This window comes from Pholcus phalangioides, unplaced genomic scaffold, assembly GCF_987345545.1.
Source record: "Pholcus phalangioides strain wild (caught in Gottingen) unplaced genomic scaffold, Ppha-v1.0 ptg000004l_1, whole genome shotgun sequence".
NCBI classification, from domain to species: Eukaryota; Metazoa; Arthropoda; class Arachnida; order Araneae; family Pholcidae; genus Pholcus; species Pholcus phalangioides.
Genome location: NW_028301597.1, coordinates 1,238,600 through 1,253,619, shown reverse-complemented (window position 1 = coordinate 1,253,619; position 15,020 = coordinate 1,238,600). Strand labels below are relative to the sequence as shown.

General features: G+C 39.1%; 1 protein-coding gene across 1 annotated transcript in view; it reads right to left on the bottom strand.

The window, feature by feature from the left end:
* Positions 1-15,020, bottom strand: part of LOC149086390 (uncharacterized) — a 66,766-nt gene that overhangs the window by 44,084 nt on the left and 7,662 nt on the right. The window contains exon 6 of the mRNA XM_089231771.1: positions 9,654-11,371. Coding sequence (XP_089087897.1) covers positions 9,654-11,371 — 1,718 coding nt within the window. The remainder of the gene's footprint in view (positions 1-9,653; positions 11,372-15,020) is intronic.

The following is a 15,020-nucleotide window of genomic DNA, read 5'->3' as shown; positions in this document are numbered from 1 at the left end:
ACTGGCCAGACGTTACCACACGAAGCGTGTTATAGCATACCTATAAATTTGGGAGAATTCAAAGTGAATCATAAAGTATATGTCTCCGAGTATGAGCTGAGTAGGGATTATAAGATGATTTTAGGTTATGATTTTCTCCAAAAGGGAGATTTTGTTTTTGATGTCAAAAGGGGCATGTTAAAGAATAAGTTTACAGAAATAAAACTATTGAATTCAGGGTGTGCTACAGTGTCGCAGGCAGAAAATGTATGTGTAAATTTAGTAATGCCTAATAAAATTTGGGTGCCCGCGCGTACTCAGAAAGTGATTACAGTTAATGTGCCAGGATTTGAATATGGAAGTGAAATAGAGGTTACGCCAAGAAACAATAAGCTGAGTGATTTGTGGGTAGCAAACTCAGTGGGAAAAATTGACGAGACTGGGAAAATTCAAATATTAATTTCCAATATGTCTGAACAGCCCAGGCATGTGAATAAGGGTACAAAATTGGGAACTGGGACGATTTCGGAACAAGATGATGTTAGAGAGGCTCCAATTCCATTAAGGAAAAAGACATTGCCTAGACTGTCGGAACAGGATTTTGACCTAAATAATTTATCACCGGCAATAAAAAGAAAATTATTACCCTTGCTCTTGAAATATACACATGTATTTGCCAGAGATGTTACGGAAATCGGGCGAACTACTTTGGCAAAGCACAAAATACCGTGGAATGGTACGCCGATACAGAAATCCCCACGATATAGAACTCCGTATCATTTAAGAGCGGAATTAAGGGAGCAAATAAACGATATGTTAGAGAGTGAAATTATTTCACCATGTGTCAGTAGTCATCCAGCTCCCACTCTTATGGTACGAAAGAAAAATGGCGGGTATCGATTGTGTGTTGACCTTCGTAAGACAAATGAAGCAATTCAATCGGATGAATATGCTCTTCCGTTAATTCAGGATATTTTGGCACAATTAAATGGTGCTAAATACTTTAGTAGTCTTGATCTTTGTAGTGCATATTATCAGGTCGAAATTGATGAGAATGATAGAAAACATCTGTCTTTCAGCAATGAAGAAGGGTGTTATCAATACAATGTTGTACCAATGGGGTTAAAAACAGCACCGGCAGCATTTCAGCGTCTAGCTGACAGTTTATTGTCGGAATTACATGACGAACATATTCATTGTTTCATTGATGATCTTTTGATAGCTAGTCCTGATATAGAAACCCATATCCAGAAATTAGAGCGAGTTTTTCAATTGCTTGAAAAGTATAACTTAAAATTAGCACCGAAAAAGTGTGATTTCTTGAAGAAAGAAATTAAATATCTAGGACATGTCATTTCCGAAAACGGTGTGCGTCCACATACCGATAATGTAAAAGCAATCGATGAATTTCCACAACCAAGCACAGTCAAGGACTGTAGACGTTTCCTCGGAATGTGTAATTTCTTTAAGAAATTTATACCATTTTATTCGGATTATGCAAAACCTATTACGGATATGACTAAGAAAAATATCACATTTACATGGGGTCGGAGTCAAGAAGAAGCTTTTCAGTATTTAAAGAAAGCATTACGAAATCCACCGGTATTAGCATATCCTAACTTTAATATGGACTTTATAATGTCGGCGGATGCCAGTAAGATAGGAATCGGATGCTGTCTATATCAACGGTATGAACAGGGAAATCATCCTATTGCATACATGTCCCGAAAATTTAAACCGGCTGAGCAGAAATATCCAGCAATTGAACAAGAATTACTTGCCATTATGGAGGGTATCAATTATTTCAGACCTTATTTATTAGGTAGACGGTTTACTGTGGAAAGTGACCACAAACCATTGAAATACTTGCTTAACCTTAAAACACATAATCCACGATTGACGAGATGGTGTTTGAATTTGTCAGAATACGATTTTGAAATTGTTCATAAACCGGGTCGTGACAATGTCGTCGCCGATTGTCTAAGTCGACAGATAAATACTGTCGAAACTCACTCGACTTCGTTAGAAAATCGAATACGCGAAGCGCAAAAACTGGACCCACATTTAAAACCAATTATAGACATGTTAACTTCGGCTAATGCAGAGCCAGTTAAAAAGATGGTTGAGGCATATTTTATGAAGAATGGTTTGCTATGCCATTATGCTTCAAAAGACATTAGGCCTGTCAGAGAAGAGTATATTGAACAAATTGTAATACCGACTTTAATGCGAAAAGAAATATTGGAAGAAATTCATGATAATTTGAGTAGTCACATGGGTTTCGACAAAACATTTGAAAGACTGCGTAGTCAATATTTTTGGCCGGGATACTATAGAGATTGTCAAATTCACGTTAACACTTGTCGCATTTGTTTAGAAAGACGAAGTCATAATCCAAATAAGAAAGCACCATTGCAACGGAACTTTATTCCAACCGAACCGTTTGAGTTAGTTTCGGTAGATATTATGGGACCATTCAACGTAACTATGTCGGGGAATAAATATGTTTTGGTCATGATGGACAATTTTTCTAAGTTTATTGAAGCCATAGCATTGCCAGATACGAAATCTGAAACGTTGGCGAAGACATTTTATTCCGAAATTATTGCACGATATGGACGGCCTCAATTTTGTCTTACAGACAGAGGTGCAAACTTGCATAAGTCAGTTTTTCGTGCCATGCTTGAGAAGTTAAAGATCAAACCTTTAGCTACCTCAGCATTGCACCCCCAGACAAATAGCAGTAATGAAAGGAGTCATGCGACAATTACGCATACCTTAGCGTGCATGATAACGGAAACCGAAGAATGGGATGATATGTTACCCCATGTTTTAATGTCTTATAGAAGTGCTGTTCATGCGGTGTTAAAGGAGACACCACATTTTGTTCTCTTTGGAAGAGATATGGTAACGGCAGGGGAATTGTTGAAAGAACCACCTGTTTTTAATTATTATGCGCATGAACAATATGTATTGCAGCTGCTGCCAAAGTTACAGAAAGCACATGATTTTGTACGTTCTAGCATGCTACAAGCAGCAGAACGTCAAGAGCAGTATCGCGACAGAACGGCTGTTGACAAGAAGTTAAAATTAGGTGACTCCGTATATTTATTTACCCCGGGGAAACCCAAAAGAGGGGTGTCTCATAAATTATGTAGGCTATCCACGGGACCATATAGAATCATTGAACAAAAATCTCCAGTGTTATTTAGAATAAAAAACGTACATAAACCAAAAGATATTCAACTGGTCCATTCGGATAGACTCACGAAAGTATCATTACATAGGCCATATGACCCATTTCCTGAAATGAGGGAAAATGAGTCGCAAGTGGAGGACAGGTCAGAAGTAGAAATCGTAAGTGCAGGGGGAAATTCAGACGACGAAGAGGAAAAAGAAAATGAAGCCAATGGGGGGGAGTTACAACTGCCTGAGTTATGGCATTCGTACATAATCCCCAGAAGACAGACTCAGTTGCCTCCGAGTGCAGAAGGGGGAAACCGAAACCAGCTGGGAAACCATGTCTCTCCAGAAAGTTTTCACGTAGACCCCCAACAGTTATCTTTTATTGATGACGCGTGTAGTGTAAATGAAACCGAAAACGAAAGCAGCTTAACTGCCGCGAATGTGGCTGATACTCAGTCAAATTCAGAGGCAACACGTTACAATTTACGTGCGCGCAATGTGTATGGTAGAGTGCAAAAATTGAATTCTATTGACAGGATGGCAGAAAGTACCAATCCTGCTGGAGATGGAGAGTTGGAAGGTGGAACTAGTAATGATGCGAGTAGCAATAATATGAATATTGCTGATAAATTATTTGCTTGGATGGCACAACCTAGTGCATCACAAGAGTCGGAAAAAACGGTGCTGGACCGATTAGCTGATAAATTGGCGAGTAAACTCTTAAATGTCATTGAGGTGAGGAATTGAGAAAAAAAAAAATCCAAAGAAAATTTAAAGTAAATCATGTTAATTTAATGAATAGTAATATTAAATTGACTTAATGCAGTGATGTGGAGGGACTGAGGAAACATGGCAGGATTTGTTGAGTATGACTTCTCCATTAAAAAAAAAAAAAAAAAAAAAAAAAAAAATCAAAACATAAGAATTATACCTTAAACGCATTCAATTAATTTCAGATTTTGGTGCTGGCGCTATTACCAGTGGTGGCGCTCAAACACAACGCGGAATATTGTTTGTTTAATGAAGGAACTAAGAAGTGTTCCCATGCGGTCCCCAAAGAATACCTCGAGTATTTCCCACGAAATAGTTGTGCTATCTCAAAGCTATGTAGCCAGTGTGACCAGAAAAAGTGGATTAGTTACATTTGGTCACCACTAACGGAGGAGAAATTCATTACACCTCGCCTGTTCACAATATCACAAAATGCATCATTAACTGGAACGTCACGAATCTTCGAATGTGATAAGGATGGATTTCCTTGTGCGTGTACTACTCAGTTGCCTTGTAATGGAACTGCCGAGTATTGCCAAGAGGTAAATTGCAGTAGGGAATCAGCATGCTTTTGCCACATTAAGGTTGGTCGATCCAATATATTTCATTATGACGGTGTTAAAAGAATTGATGAACACCGCGTAATATCGTTGATGTTTTGTGAGCACCCATTAGAATACTCACAAACACATCAACGTCATAGAAGGTCGCTACTTGATGAAGAGGAGGCCATATTCACCTTGAATGGTGAAACTTTGGAATTTCATGATCCTATAGTGGCAGTGTCATCTCCAGGACTTTTGATCGTGCGTAAAGAGGGCCTGGAAACAATAATTCACTTTAATCTCACATCTACTCAAGCCGTAGTTCCAGAAAACTTTCTTCGTTTTCCAGGAACATTGCGATTTATTTTCGTAGCCGAAAAAGGCGGTCACACGATACGAGAGGAGCTGCATGTCAATGGTCGTACGATATGCAGAAAGTTACCGTGCTTCTTTTGTATAGCAGCATTTCAGCATTTGAAATGTCTTCCAGCAACGGCAGCATATTTCGTCTACACCCTGTGTATATTGTTAGCTTCAATAACAATAATTTACTTAAAATCCGCATTGGTGGCGATTTTCCAAGTGGTAAAAACAACAGTGGTGGTTGTTTACCAGATATTTCGATTGATTAAAGGAACGGCTCGAATTACGATGATAGGAGGTGCTCATGTGGGAAATCGTTTGCGAAATTCAGTACAACAAACGCAAGAGTACCTTAATCGTGTAGGGATGCCAGAGCATGCAGCGAACATGCTGGTACTAATAGCATTATTTGCTATGGTGCAACCCTCATCAACCCTATGCAATAATCATTTAATCGTGCAATCGACTACGGCAGAGTGTGAAGATGTTCACGATGCGCAATCATGTAAAATGACCACTCAAGCGACGGTGACACTAGAAAATTTACATTACACTCACTGTTTATGGTTTCAGGATGAAAATAAAAATAATTTATTTTCATTGAGTATCAAACTGAATAAAGTTAGATGCTCATGGAATACTCAGAGGATGTACTTTACATTTCCCACGGAATTGAAGGCGGTAGCACAGGTAGCGTGTCCTCAAAATGTTATGTGCGGTTGGGGAGAACACTGTGTTTCTGGTAAAAGGTTCTCAGCCGAAACAACGGAATCTAAACAGTTTCCGGGAATTAACAGATGTATTGCGATTGATGGAGGTTCATCGTCGTGTCATATAATAGACTCGCAACCTTGTTTATTTTACAGAGCTTTTCTGGTTCCAGACTATCTCCGTACCTACGAAATCAGGGCGATTACAGGGTATACTTGCTCATACGATCTCGAAATGGAGGAAAGTATGAACGGAACATCACAAGCCACTGTGATGAATTACGCGATGTCTACAACGAACGGCATAAAAATAAAAGTTCTAGGAGCTTATGATCAACCGACTCAACTTATACAGAAGTCGCTCATTAGGCGTGTCGGAAAACAACGTGAAGCATATATGGAATATGTTTCGCCAGCAGGGGTGCCTCAAGATAACGCAATCGGGCAGGTTCAAGCAAATGCATCACTAACAAAAACTTTCATTTTCGCGGAAAGTAGCATCGTGTGTAGTGCATATGAGGAGTTGCTTCGTTGTGACATGAAGAATTCCGCGCTCAACCGTATGATTGATAGCAAAGTCGCTGCGCTTCCTCGCACCATAGGCTATCATTATTATTTCATTGATGAAAATGAGCAGTTGAAATCGGAGCTGCTTTTCACCAAACCTGTGAATGTGCAACTCATCTTTGACAACTATAACATTGTAGTTGAAAGAAAAACAGTGTGTCCTAAATTTCAAAGTGAGGAAATCACGACAACTGGCTGTTATGCCTGTGCGCCACTCGCCAGAATGACGTTCATGGCGTATTCGACGTGTGCTGAGGGCATGGTGACTGTCAAGTTTGAACGAATCGAGGTCGCTACTAGTACTCTGAGACTACAATCTACACCCACTAAACAGTTGGTAGAATTTAAGGCGGAAACCAGGTGCATTTCCGACAAGCTATGTCTCTATGGCCGTACCGTACATACTTGCCAGCCGCTGTCGTTTTGCTTAGAAGCTGCAGACATTGAACTGTTGCATCCGAATTTAACTACATTGCAGTTTTACGCAGGACAAGTATCTCCTGATCGTTGGTTTTCCGGTTGGAATGGACTTCCCAATACATTCCTGTCACACTTTTCAAGAATTATCTTAATGACATTTCTAACGATATTTATTTTTATTTTCAGTTGTTCTACTCTTGTTTCTCTATGTAGACGATAAGAAGAAATGAAGAAGGTCATTGTATATATGATTTATTTAGGTACAAGCAGACTCACCTTATGATTCTCCCATTGGAAGATGATGCTAGCGAGATCTGTTGTCCTATCACATATTCTATTTTTCAAATGGATTTTCTGTTTATCATTTATGTTTAATTACAAGCTTTAGTTGAGGGATATTTATTCATGTGCTAGTAAATTTAATATTTTAATGTTTGAAAGAATATATGTTATTACTTATGTAACCCTTAAGTATTTGTGGACTTTGAAGTCAAATAATTTTAGTACTTGCATGAACATAATCGATATGTGGTGAAGGTAGAGAGTAATAATCATTCTAGCTGCAGTATTTGAAATTTTATAGAAAGAATTGCATTATATGGTGTTGTAAAATGAATGATATAAGTATGATTGTGTTTATCATGAAACAGTTATGTGTTTTGAGTATGACTTACCCCAACCCAGCCTAGTATAGTATACAATATTGTTGTTTCAATTCAAATCAACAATATGATGAAAGGGTAAATGGAAGAGGAGGAATGATTCAGTAGTTAACTAGTCCCAGGCTGAGAGGATTGAAAATTTGCTGTGAGCAAATTTTTCCGGCAAGGGGAGGAATGTTAACTTGATGAGTTAATTAAAGATAGTTAATCTTAACGAGATGAGTTAATTGATGGTAGTTAGGGAAAATCGAAATAGTTTATGGATATTATATAATAGTAGTAGTGATTCATGGAAAACGAGCAGAAAAGAAAGAAAAGTGAGAGGTTACAGTGAAGGTAAAAGAAACCTACGATGGTATAAGAATGTAGGTCAGGAGGCAAAATTTTGGGTAATAGTGAATCGCATGAGATGGGAAAGTTTAATCCCAGGAGACAGACTGTTGAATTTATGGGAAAAGCTATATATTTTGGAATGCAGTTGTATGTAGTCGAAGATAATAAAGGAAATGTAATAAAACGTGACCCTAGTTGAGAACGTTAGGTGGGTAAAATAATATTCGTGTCAAGCTGAAGACCGTGGCACTGGAAATCTTATGAAAAATAAGATAAGGCTAATCTTTGTCGCTGGTCAAATGCATTGATTTACGAAGGAATGTGCGTCTAGACGGTTTCTATGGACGTGGAGCGGATCTAAATTAAATGGTAGGGTCAAAGGTTATGGGAATGTGAGATTTTCCCAAAGAAGGAGATGGGCCAATGAAATTATGTTTAATACTAAAAAGTGGTTCAGACGGGAAAAGAGAATTTCAAGATGGGCGAATGGAAAGTCTTGAAATAGCGCAAAAAGGTGGAGTTGAAATTATCAATCAAAATATAAAGAGATTTTAACAGAGGGATAGGGGGCATTCCGCAAGCAGAGGAGAAGAGAGAGTTTTTGGTAGTTAGATCAGAGGGATAGGAATCTTAGGACAGAAGGATGACGTCGAAGAAATTGTGGTCTAGGATCTTTGATGGGGTAAGTGGTGCTCAATATGTATTGTCATGTTTTTAGAATATGTTCCTCCACATCACTGAAAAAGTTAATTGTTAATGTGCATGTACCTGTGTAATCTGTAATGACTCATTATAATAATGTAAATAAATTCAATGTAAATTTAAATGGGAGTATACGTAATTATTTTCAAGTCTCTCAATAACTTCTAATTAGTTTAGAATATGTTTAACCCTGGGTTAATACGGGGATTTGGGGTTGCTCTTCACTATAGAAGGAGACCTCAATCTCAGTAGGAAGTTACACAACGCGATGGGCTACCAAGCATACGGGGAGAGCCAACAATGGCAATGTTTGTGATCGCCATGATAACTGACCATTCAACAAAGGAAACCTATGAAAAAGGTAAATAAAAGAAAACCAAGAAATTTTTAAAAAGTTTTGATGCAAACAATGGGTATACACCTTCAGAGGATAAATATCACCACTATCACACTGACTGGGATCCCACTTGAGTTGGGTCACGTCAAGCAGGACCCAAGAAGTGCAGTAACTGAAACCCCAATGTTTGATTTCACCCGACGTATTATCTGGTTAGTAACCAGGAGTATCCAAATCACCTAATCTTTGTTGTTTCAGGAAAGTTGTCTAACATTGGTATTTTTGCATACCCTAATCACAGAAAATATAACAAAATGGTCAGTATTGCTACTTCCCATATATGAAGGTTTTCAACATCTGGCTGATGTGAAGATTAATTTAAGAAAAAGAAAATTCAATTGCAATTGTGGGGATTGAGCCCACATCCTCTTACTTTCTGGGTGAGCGCCCTAGACCACTAGATTACCAAGGCATCTTCCCTAAGAACTCCCTTGCGCTGAACCAGACTTAACTCAGGGCAAAAAATATGCAATTGCTCTTACACTTGCCACCAGATGGTGACTTATACTGTATAAGGAAAGGATTATGTCACTCTTCACTATTCATATGAAGGCTTTCTACATAATGAAGGTTTTCATTCAAATTGTGAGCTTCGGCCTGAGTTAAGTCCAACTGTCCAAGGCTGGACAAGTGCCAGGTTGCCATGGGGACTGAAAAATTAGAATCAGCACTTAATGTTTATGTATGACAACTAAATCGAAGGACATCACAAAATGATCGGAAATCATAATTATGCCAGAGTGTCTGCTAGCATATAAAGGGGTCCCTAAGTCCCGTACAAGTAAATAAATACAATATTTTGGATCAATTTTATTGAAGGAAAAAAATTGATGCCTATGAAATTTTGCTGGGGCCTAAATTTGTTTTTGATTTGCAAAGCCCTGCTCTATAATGCTATTTTTTCCTTACTCCTAGGATATTGTTATATCAAATTTCACTATCTAACTGCAATGCAAAAAAACGACCAGCAACAGATACGTAACGAAAAAAAAAACCTCCACAGCAGAATTACATATACCTGTAGGTTGATTGTGATGCTTTCCATGCTTTGAAAACTTTTGGTTTCTGTCTGTAGACTTAGATTTCACACAAAGTGGTCTATTTTCTTGATTGCCTGAATGTATATCACTGTTCATTTGCCTTTCTTTTCTCCTATAGTTTTTTTGATGATGTGATGCATTTTGATCAACATTTGAAACATCTGCGACATACTCATCTCCATATATTAGTATTTCATTATTCTCAGAATCAACGCAATACATTATATTAGGATCAGAAGCACTGTGTTCTCCTCCAAGGTAAGCTTCTTTTTCATCACTTGGACAGACGGAATGATTTATGACATTTTCATTGCTGTGGCGAGTTCCATCAGGTGAACTTCTTACAATATTAATATTTTCAAAATTCTCATTTTTGTAATACTGATTGCACATAGATGAAGGTATTGATATGTTTCGGGAATCGGTGCAAGAGCCGGATGTTTGCCAGTGTTGGGTTCCATGTTGCCGCAATCTAGCCTCATGTGATTCCAATTCCCTGAGAACTTTTGATCGGTACTCATTTGGCAAAGGTGGCCGAGTTGGTGGTCGTCTAGGAGAACCAGCATCGGAAGAGGAAGAAGAATACTGTGCTGCTCTTCTTGTCAAAGGAGACTGAAGCATCCTTTGCTTCCATTCCATAAGACGCCTCATAGATTCTTCATGAGCTCTTTTCTTCTTTACGTTGCAACCAGGTGGATTATGCATTACTGTTGTAGAGCCATAAATTTCATAGTCAATCTGTCCAGCAGGATAGCTTTGATCATACGGTCCAGTTTCATCTTTGTAATCTTCCTGAGGATAATTCATTGGATCAACTGCATCAAAGTTTGGATTATATTTTTGTGGATCGACATCTGCAGGCTTGCCATGCGATCTGGAATAAAAATCTGAAGGCAATGCTCTATTTTTGTTAGTATATAAATTATCTGCTTGAGAACGAACTGCATCACGGTAATCCTCAGCAGAGTATTCGGTCGAGTCCCAATATCTATCACAATATTCCAAACTAGACTTTGGCCTCTGTGGTTGTTGTTTTACTTTAAGGCCTTTGTGCACATTGGGTGGGTAACGTTCAGCATCACGCTCCAAAAAATCAGCAGAATGTGGTCGTTTTGGATGTTCAACACTTTCAGGTTCGATAAAATTTTCTCTTCCTGAATATGAATCTTCATATGAACTACGTAAATGCTCTTGATAAGATTCATGAACATATGGATATGAGGTGTCTCGATACAAATCTGGTACTGCCTCATTTCTTCTATTATCTTCTTGTATGGCACAATGAGAAGGATAACCAAAGAACTCTTGAGAATCTTGATAATCTGCATTTGGCCCATAGTTGTATCCATATTGATCGCCAGGTGGTAATGCATACGGATCTCCATGGGTAAGTCGACGTGGTTTTGGAGGAGCATTGGCATACAAAGGTTGGCGATGCGGAGCAGGTTGGTCACCATATGATTGTGACTGCAGGTTGCTGCTCATGACGGAAGGATATTTGTCATCACTGTTCAAGTGAACTTCAACGCCATCACTACAACTCTGAGACCTTTGTCGCAGACGATCAGAGCTGTGACTGAACTCATAACTTGGGTTTGGTTCCAGTTCTCCAAAACGGCGAGACTTGTAAGATGAAAAACCAGAATCTTCCTCTTCATAAGTTGATGTTCCCAATCTGTTCTGAATCCTTTCAGTTCTAAAAAATAACAAATCAGCATTATGAATACATAAATATATATTTATTTACAGTACAATCTCTTTAAATTAGACAGTTATAGAACTAAAAAAGATCCTCTATGGCAATTATATACAGGGTGTCCCATACAAACTTGGAGGGGAGGTAGAGAACATCGCCAGGAATCATTATCACATAGGAAAGCATGGTCGGAAATGGATAGGTGGCGCTGTACAGACATTTAGAAGCAGATGGATTGGGCATGGTAGTCCTGTCGCATGGCTCCCCAGATGACCTGATTTATAGCCTCTTGATTTTTTTTGGGGGGTTGCCTCAAAGGCCATTGTTTACGAAACAGCAATAGATTCAGATGGACTTGGTGACATGAATCATCATTGCTGCTGCTACTATCCGTGAAATGTCCAGTATCTTTGAAAATGTTCGGCAATCCAAGCGGCGTAGATGTCATGCATGTATCAATGCTAATGGGTGAAATTTTTAACACCTCCTGTGATGCTTGTAACTACACTCATTGCCATAAAAATTTGCTCACCAAGAAATAATTGTGGGATCGAAACGAAAGTTGGCCTGAAGGTACATGTCGGGCAGATATGCAAATGATTAGAAATGCAGCGTGATTGTGCATTGCGTAATGCCACTAGAGGGCGTTGAACTTCATTCTCCTTGGAGTATAAAACAGGTAAGCAGAGCTTGCTGGAGTGTATTTAATCGTTTGCAAAGGAAATGCTGAGGTAGACATGCCGTTACGCCGCCGTTACGCCGCCGTCGAAGACCATATGAGCAGTTGTCAGAGTTTGATAGGGGAAGAATCATCGGAATGATGGAAGCTGGGTAGTCAGCTCAGCGAGTAGCTCGTCAACTAGGCCGTTCTGATTTTACTGTGAGGAGGTGTTGGGACCAGTGGACAGAAGAGACGTCATTTACACGGCGACCAGGTTCAGGATGCCCTCGACAGACCAGTAGTCGAGAAGACCGCCTCATTGGCCGCTATCCAGACACAGGCAGAAGCTTCACTACGGCCCCGTGTCTTCCCGAACCATCGCAAGGCCCCTGGCTGAAGGACATCTGGTATCGCTGCGCCCATTACGTGTGCAGCCAATGACACCCACCCACCAATGCCTCCGTTTGGAGTGGTGTCGAGCACGACGGGATTGGACTGCAACGGAATGGAACCAGGTCGTCTTCAGCGAGGAATCGAGATTCAACTTGAGCAGTGATGACAATCATGTTCGTGTGTGGAGGCCCCGTGGTGAACGCTTCAATCCTGCCTTCGCTTTACAGCGACACACCTCTCCCACAGCTGGTGTCACGGTATGGGGTGCCATTGCTTACGATACACGGTCACCCCTAATATTGACCCATGGCACAATGACAGCCCAGCGGTATGTCCATAACATCCTTCAGCCACATGTGTTGCCACTCATGGCAGGGCTCCCAGGAGCCATTTTTCAACAAGACAATGCTAGGCCACACACAGCAAGGATGTCACAAGACTGCCTGTGCCACATTACCACCCTTCCCTGGCCTGCTCTATCCCCAGATTTGTCACCAATCGAGCATATCTGGGATCATTTGGGACGGCAAGTTGGACACCCGACAAGGTTGGTCGAACTAGAGGCACATTTACAGCAACTGTGGAACAACTGTCTCAGGACATCATACGGAACTTGTATGCCTCAATGCCCGCTTGTATCGCATCGTGCATTCGCGCTAGAGGGGTCCAACAGAGTACTAAAACTTCTGTTCATCTGTACTTTTTTCTGCAATAAATTATCCTTTTTCTTGGATTTTCTAATCACTTACTTATATCAACGTAGTACTTACATGTGTAAAATTTCGTTTCATTTTGACGACGACTTCTGGGTGCGCAAATTTTTATGGCAATGAGTGTATTATTGTACTTTTTGTGTAATAAAACACTTTACACTGCTGGCTATATTGTGCCCTTACATTGTCTTTATTACTTTAGGTGACATTTCTGACCCATGTGTTCCTATGTGATTTTGATTCCCAACAATGTTCTCTATCTCCTGTTCAAATTCATACGTGGAGTTCCTGAACACCCGGTATACAGTGAAACCTGTCTAAGATGAACACTGAATGAGATAGAAACCTGTCTTAACCGGAACAGAAAAATAGTCTTGTGATAATTAATGCTTCTTCAATCATAGCAAACCTCTTTAAGATAGAAACTGTCTAACGCAGAAACAGCAGGCCTATTTAGACTTGTGGTGTCTCACGCAGACGACCCCCCAAGAGTCGGGTCAACGACCTCAAGTGTGTCACGTGATCCCGGGTACTGGAGACGACCGTCTGGAAAACAGCAGAGCAGAGAGTCACTGCACACGAAAGAGTGAGGTTCGAAAATTTCTATGCCTGTCTTACTTTTTCATTAACCCAGATATTCATTATGTGTCGTCAAAATAAATGTTTATTCCGAAGCTGTGGCTCTGTGTGGTGACTCCGCAGACTATTTATAGACAAAAAAACTGCCAAAACAATTTTTTTTTTGACCCAGTGCATGTTTTTGTGTTTTGGATGGGAGGTAGTAAAGCTGTTCTGATCCTCCTTTTGATTGGGAACTCTTCCACTACTTGGAAAAACAATGAATGCTTATTATCTGAACAGATTCTGGAAGAAAACGGGGTTCGGTTGAGTGGAAGCAGATTTACTATTCAAAATTGAATAGAAGTCTGCTTAGCTTTCATTTACGATGGACGTGGTGGCTTTTGTCAGAAAACATTTCTGTTTCTTAAAAGTTTTTTGATAATTTCCATTTAAACTAGTTAGTAGAGAGTAACTGGCAAGGGAGATTGAATTATTTTTCACAATTTAGCAATACCATGTTTTAGCTACTGCAGAAGTTTTCATTCAATGTAGAGATGTCCTCTAGCTGCAAGAAACGCATATTGAATTTGAATACAAAAATGGAGTTCATAGAAGCAAAAAAGGCAAAATTTAAGTGTCAGAGATGTAGAATATCTCTTCAACCACATATTATTGGTTATTGATCTTATTGTCACTATTTGTAAAAAAAATATGCAATTTCTAAATTATATATATATTTTAAATATTAAAAATTTTTCACTTTTGACAAAAGTGTGTGTTCATTTTATTGCTATTCAGGAGAGTGTTTCATGTTTGAAGTTTAACTATTTCCACACTAAATATAAAATTTCAAATGCATAGTAATTCGAAACAACAAATATGAAAAATTCGAAATAATTATATGTATGTCTCTCCATTCAATACTCGTTAGTTTATAGAAGTTAGGGTGATGTTGTCAAAACTTAAGTTTTGCAAAACTATAGAAACAAATCTTTGCATATATTTTCATGTATATATATAACACCTATATATATCTTATACACACTGCCAACACCATTTAACCTCTTTATGTATAGGTTTTTCTTGTGACAAATTTAGACAACTTATAAAGTACCAGCAATACATCTTGGAAACTGGTGCCTTTGTTAACATTTAAGAAATGGAAGGGGTGGGGGGGGGAATGATTTGTTGTAGGTTTTCTTTTCTTCCCTTCTTCAACCAAATTTTCCCTGTTTTTGTTATATCACAATTTTTTTACATGTCAAACTGTAGAGAGAGAGAATAAAAAGAAAAATAATGTTTCCTGGAACTAATTCCTGTA